Below are 6,635 nucleotides of genomic sequence, written 5' to 3'. Positions count from 1 at the left end.
GCCTTCAGGCAGGAGGCTTGCTAATGGAGTAGGGTACTGTCAGGCACTTGTTGGGAGAGCTAAAGAGCTGTAACACTTACTTGAGCAGGGCAGAACCCTAGAGGAGGCTAGCATGAGTGAGAGACAGGCCTGCTAGCCCAGATGAGAGGATGCTACCCAACAAAGATGAGGCTAACCCCACTGAGAAGTGCAGCCTGCCTGCAGGCATGGCCCTGAGAAGCTGAGCTGTCTTAGTTGGAAGCCATCCTGATTAATGAACTGTGTCTTGCTTCTTGAGTTCCTATTACTTCCAAGTTAACCCTGATCCTGACATGTATCCTGTTACTTCCCTAATAAACTTCGTAACTATGAGCATGGTCTGTGAATTCTATGTGGCTGTTGTGATGAGTTACTGAACCCAGCAGAGAAGTAAAGAATGCCATGGGAGGGACTACCGATGTCAGAATTGGTAAAAATGTTGGAGAGTGTCTAACCTCTACCTCACAGAATCAGGTTTGGGCTGATGGTGATTCTTTTTTTTGTTGTTTGTTTTTTTAAATTGTGATTTGGGTGAAAGTTTACAGAGCAAATTCACATTCCATACAGCAGTTCACACACATGTTGTCTCATGACATTGACTATAATTTACCCCAATGCAACAGCTCTCCTCCCACTTACCCCTGATAGCCACCTCCTCCCTGTGTCCATCCCTCCATACATTCCTGCCCCCTGAACTGTCTCCCGATGCATAAACAGCCCTTCTTTCTCCCATGATTGTTCTCTCCAAGGATTGTATCTGCCTTAGGTACATGTCCAATACTTATGCCTGTTTTTTGTTTGGCTGGAAGCCACAGGTACGGGTTCAATTCCAGATCTGAAGGGCAGCTAGGGACCATAGTCTCAGTGGTTCCACCAGGCTCTATCAGACCAGCAAAACTGGTTCCCTTTTTTTTGTTGTTGTTTCCAAATGATTTTGAGTTTTGTTCCACATTTTTCTCCCTCTCTTTCCAGGATCTCCTACATAGATCCCCCTCTGAGTGGTTGACAGTGGTAGCCAGGCACCATCAAGTTCTTCTGGTCTCATAGTCATATAGGCTGAGGATTGCATGGTGTACCAGTCACGAGGACTAATTGTTTCCATGCATCTTTGATTTTCTTCATTCTTCTTTGCTCTGGAATTGTTGCATCTAGATGGCTACTTGCAAACTTTTAAGATCCCAGTCACTACTCATCAAAGTAGGAGATGGGACAATGTTTTGTGTAGTATGTTATGCCAATTGAGCTTGATGTCCCCTGCAACTATGGTCCCAAGCCCACAGGTTCAGCTACTCAGTCCCTCTATGTAGCTGGCTTTGACCAAGAAGTGACTACAACCTTGTCCCTAGCCAGCTCTACTATACCACTGGGAATTCTTACAGAATATACAAATACACTTGTAGAACTATTGTCTGCCAACACTATACATGGTCTTGGGTATACTCCCTGCTGCATAGACATACCTAATAATTCAGCCTGTCCACCCATCTATCCACCCATATACCCGTGTTTGCATTCACTGACAATGCAGTACTATATGTGCAAAAGTGTTCACCTTTGCTGTTTGCACCTCCCATGTACCTGTCTATGTCTTCCTCTTACTCAATGCCACCATATTGATCACTAACATTTGGTATATTGCTCTTTTCTTCACCCAAATCAATACTTATCTCTATTGATGGTGATTCTTATCCTCCTTGAAGTTAAATGAGTTCTGATCCCAGTAGTTAGTGCTAGTGTTCCTATAACACAAATACAAGTGGATGACTAAAGAACAGAAATTTGTTTTCCCACGGTTCTGAAGGCTAAAAGTACAAGTGAAGGTGTTGGTCAAGCCAGTTCCTTCTGTGGGCCTGTCTCCTAGTTTATGATGCCTCCCAGCAAGACTTGGAGTTCCATTGTTTATAGACAGGTCCTCACATGTCATCTGTCCTCCCCATGTGTGTGTGTGTCCTTGTGTCTATTTTGTTCTTTTTATAGCTCAGAAGGAATAAAGATTAGGATCCACCCTACACAGGTATGACCTCATTAATATAACAAAAGAAAAATTCTATTTCCAAACAGGATCACATCCACAGTTGCAGGAGCCAGGACTTTAACAAATATTTTTTGAGGGGACACAATTCAACCCAAAATATTTTCTAATGTAGATGTAAAGTCTCTAGGCAAGTAGTCTGTACTCAACTGTTAACCTAAAAGTTTGCAGTTCAAACCAGGGGTACTGCAGAAGAAAAGGCTTGGCAATCTGCTTCCATAAAATTACAGCAAAGCAAACCCTATGGAGCAGTTCTACTCAGTGACACATGGGGTCACCATGAGCTGTGGATGACTCAGTGGCAACTAACAACAATGTCGATGCTTGGACCACTTTTGTTTTTCAAATGAAGAACACACACACACACACACACATACACGAGGACACCGTACAATGAGTGCACTGGACTTCAGACTGGTGCTTGTGGTAGAGGATGGTCTCAGTGCTGCTGAAGAGCCTTACTTTTCGATAGCAGACAAGCAAACAGTGGTGAGGAGGTGAGGGGATCCCAGATCTCCATCTCGGGTGAAAGTCCCATTTACCAGCGAGGATACTGACATGAGCCCGAGGGCAGTGACACTTGGGGGGCAAAGAGACTTAGTGAGCCTATCAACAGCTGCCTGGGATTTCAGAACAGATTGCAGATCCATCTAAAGGGTGGGTCAGAGAGCAGCTGGCTCCACTGGAAGAATGCCAGCGTAACTGTTTTTTACAGACCCAGCAAGGACAACAAAGGGAGGCTCATAACGTGTGCTGGAGAGAAAGACTCACATTTCCTCAAGGTTTGCTATTTGTACCACATGAACTCAGTGTCAAATATGAAAGGACATCTTTCCAAAGTCCATAAATACGAGTCTCATCTGATATGTAAACAAAGACAGAAGTTAACAAAGCCAGAATGTCATTATTTGTTGGCTTCTTAACATTCATTTAACTATAACTCATTGCTCTTTTTGTATCATTTTCATGCCACTGATTGGATCATCCAATTGTGGTGGTTAAGTTTGTATGTCAACTTGGCTGGCCGGTTGAGTGGCTGGGCAGCTGAATGTAGTTATTCTCCATGGTGAGATTAGTAATTAACTCCATGGTGGAATCTATTGGAGTAGCTGAGTAGTTGTTTTGGGTATGTATATATAAGAAAAAGCTTTGAGAATGGTCTCTAGCTTATGGCATTCTTCAACCCTGCATGTAGCCATGTGGTTGTTCAGCAGCCTGCCATGCTTTGCCAACCTTGGGACTTTCAATGGACTTGAATTAATGGCCTGTCATGTGGTTTGGTAACATCAGGACTGTGCCTTATTACTTGTCAACCTTGGGCTTGTCAGTCTCAGCAGCCAGCAGCTGTCTGAGTGAAGAAAAGCCTCTAGCTACAGTGGGCCAGGAGCAAGAGGCAGATCTGAAGCCAAAGTTGAGGGGCCTTCACCCAGCCCCTAGAGCCAGGCACTTTGAACTCTGACTTAAAGCCTCCAAACTGTAAGAGAATAAACTCCTATTTGTTCAAGCATCCCATTTGTGGTATATATTTCTTGTCAGAGTGGCACTGGGTAACCAGAACACCAATGAACCGTGAAAGCTTATGGTAAAGATTGAATTTTCCAAAAATGGAGCTGAAACAATAATTGAATTTCCTGCTCCTTTATTTTCTAAAGTTCCCTCAGGGATGAACCCAATGACCTGAACAGTAGATAGGGAGAAGACTTTTTCAAGGCTCTAGCTCAATGAGAATCTTATTATTATTATTACTATTATTATTATTATTACAGCTTCTCTAGACACTTATTATGAAGTACTCTTGCCATGGCTTTTCTGACTAACTATCTAGGTTTCAGACAGCTCTCCTGTCTAGCATGAGATTGTTGTTGTTGTTGTTATGTGCCGTCGAGTCAAACCCAACTCATAGCGACACCTTCTTGGGTTTCCGAGGCAGTATCACTACAGAAGTAGGATTGCCCAACCTTCCAGGAGTAAATATTTTCCCCATGGGTTGAGGGGTAACAAGAATCTCTCACCAGCACTTGAGGAGCATGGAGATCAATAATGGAGAAGACTTGGTCTTTTCCTGAGCTCATCACATAAAAGCGAGGAGTTCTGTTGATCGTTATTTCACAGATGATTTCCTAAGCTAATTATTTTCTCCTTTAAACAAAATCTGTACAAGCTATCTTGTCTCTGGGTAGTGCAGATAGTTTGTACTCTACTACCAACTGAAGGGTTGGCAGTTCAAATCCACCCAATGGTGGCATGGAAGAAAGGATGCAATCTGTTTCTGTATAGATTACAGTCAAGAAAATAGTTCTACTCTGTAACACATACATCACCATGAGTTGGTTTTGGTTTAATAGACAATAGCATAAGAAATGAGTTTTAAAATCTCTTACATCATGAATGTCTTCAGTGACATTGACATGTTTTACCCCAAACATACATTCACAATTTGTGGCATTTTTCCAAGGTCTAGTTTATATTTTTGCACACTCCCTTCTGGATCATTGACATACTATTTTCAGAAGCTTGGCAATCTGCTGTGAGGCTTGTGTCTACTCCTGTTAGAAGACTTACATGCCAAGTAGTTAAGGTCCTAGATGTTTAATTTGAAGGGGTCCATTGATGTTCATTTTTTTGAAGTCTTGCTCAAAACAGATATCAAATACCTTGATGTGCTTTTATGGATGTACTTCTTAGAGGAGAACCTCATGTGAAATAGAGGGCCAGTGAGGACGAGGGAGACTTTCTGGAGATGGGTTGGCACAATAGCTGCAATGATGGACTTAAACATGCTGATGATCATGAGGATGATACAGAATTAAGCAACTTTGTGTTCTGTTGTACATAAGATCAACATGAATCTGAGTCAACTTGATAGCAGCTATCATTATTATCATTTTATTTTTTGGAGGTTTTTTTTTTAGCAATTATAATTTATAATTGAGAAGAAATATGTGGTTGGATAATAAAGAAGGTGGCTAAACTCTGATACAAGAAACCATCTAAGTAAACTGTTTAAGGGAACATAGATTATGGTTGGAAAAATTCAGAAAAGCAACTGACTTTTATTTCTGTCACTAGGTTTTATCTTTTTCTCATTCTTAATTTTTGGGGCTCTTTAGTGAATGGATTTTTTTATGTTCCTCTCCAATTCTCACTCACCAATAATTTAATAATAGTTAAGTCAGAAATGTCTTAAATGAGATTTCTACAAAATTTGAGGTCCATATAGATACTTTCAGATTGCTTTAGAAGTTCTCTAATAACAACTGCCTGAAGTCTTCTCTAATCTCTAACAGTGCATTAAATGTCAAATATTCACTTAGTGATCTTTATTCTTATGCCAAAGAGTTCCTTAGTTAGTTTTAACATAAATCCACAAAATAGTAATTCAAAGTATGGAGGCCTTGGGAAGAACTTGGAGGACAGTATGCTGAGTGAAATGAGTCAATCACAGAAGGAAATCAAGGAAAGATTCACACATAGAAGGAAATTTTCTTTGTTGGTTACCAGGGTTGGGAGGGGAGGGAAGGGAAAATTGCTAGCTAGGAAAGAGACATGTATTGATTTGGGTGAAAGAAAGGTGATATACCAAAAGCAGGTGACCAACACAACATCACTAAGGAAAAAGAAGACATGGAGAGGTGCAAAAGAGGTGCAAACAACAAAGATAAATATTATTTCATATACAATACAGCATTATCAGTAATAAACACTAATTTACAGGGCAATACATAGGTAGACAGACAAGACGATTGGCTATGGGTAGACAAACAGGAATACACGTGTGACCATATATAGGTTTGGCAGGTGATATTTCTATATAGGTATTTGTATGTACTATAAAATGATCCATGTATATAATGGAGCTAATTGGGGGCAAAGTTGTGAAGACTTCTTAACCACAACTAAATACCTTGAGAGAGTGAGTCGCTGGGCCAGCTGGATTGGGACCATGATTGTGGAACACATCAAGTTCGACTAGTATAATGTAGTACACAAAAACATTGTTCTGCAACTGGGATCTTAAAAGCTGTGAGTAGCCATCTAAGATGCAAATATTGGTTTCTCCTTGTCCAGAGGAAAGGAGAGTGAAGAAAATCAAAGACACATGGAAATAGTCCCAGATCTCTGACCCTGAGACCAGAAGAGCTAGATGGGCCCTAGCTATTACTGCTAACCAGTTGGGAAGCGATCAAAATTGGGGATCCTGGGTAGAGTGGGAGAAAAATGTGGACAAAAACTAAAAAAAAGACCAGGCTTACTGATCTGATACACACTGGTGAAACCCCCAAGACTATGGCCCCTCATCAACATTTGGACCTCAAATTGAACTCATTTCAGTGGCTTTAACTTTTAGCCAAACAATAAACAGGTGTACAAGTCAAAAAACTACACCAGAGAGGTGCACTTCTTAGAAAAATCAGCCTTGGGGATCAAAATGGCAGGATTTTTGCAGGGAAAAAGCTCAGAAGGCAGAAATTCATAGGATAAAAGGACACAGGGAAAATATAAACACAGAGAGAAGTGGGAAGAGAGCTGTTACATTGTGGGGATTCCACTCAGCGTCACACACAAAAAATGCATATGAACTGTT

The 6,635-nt window shown here is 41.1% G+C and overlaps 1 protein-coding gene across 1 annotated transcript in view; it reads left to right on the top strand.

Annotated features, from left to right (window-relative positions):
• The first annotated feature begins 2,443 nt into the window (after positions 1-2,443).
• Positions 2,444-6,635, top strand: part of LOC103196232 (zinc finger protein 83-like) — a 48,295-nt gene continuing 44,103 nt past the window's right edge. Inside the window, exon 1 of the mRNA XM_042780641.1 lies at positions 2,444-2,539. Coding sequence (XP_042636575.1) covers positions 2,444-2,539 — 96 coding nt within the window. The remainder of the gene's footprint in view (positions 2,540-6,635) is intronic.

The sequence above is a fragment of the Orycteropus afer genome, unplaced genomic scaffold (genome assembly GCF_000298275.1).
Source record: "Orycteropus afer afer isolate SDZICR_OR568_19922 unplaced genomic scaffold, OryAfe1.0 scaffold00005, whole genome shotgun sequence".
NCBI classification, from domain to species: domain Eukaryota; kingdom Metazoa; phylum Chordata; class Mammalia; order Tubulidentata; family Orycteropodidae; genus Orycteropus; species Orycteropus afer.
The sequence above is the reverse complement of the archived record's forward strand: the minus strand, read 5'-3'. Positions and strand labels throughout refer to the sequence as shown.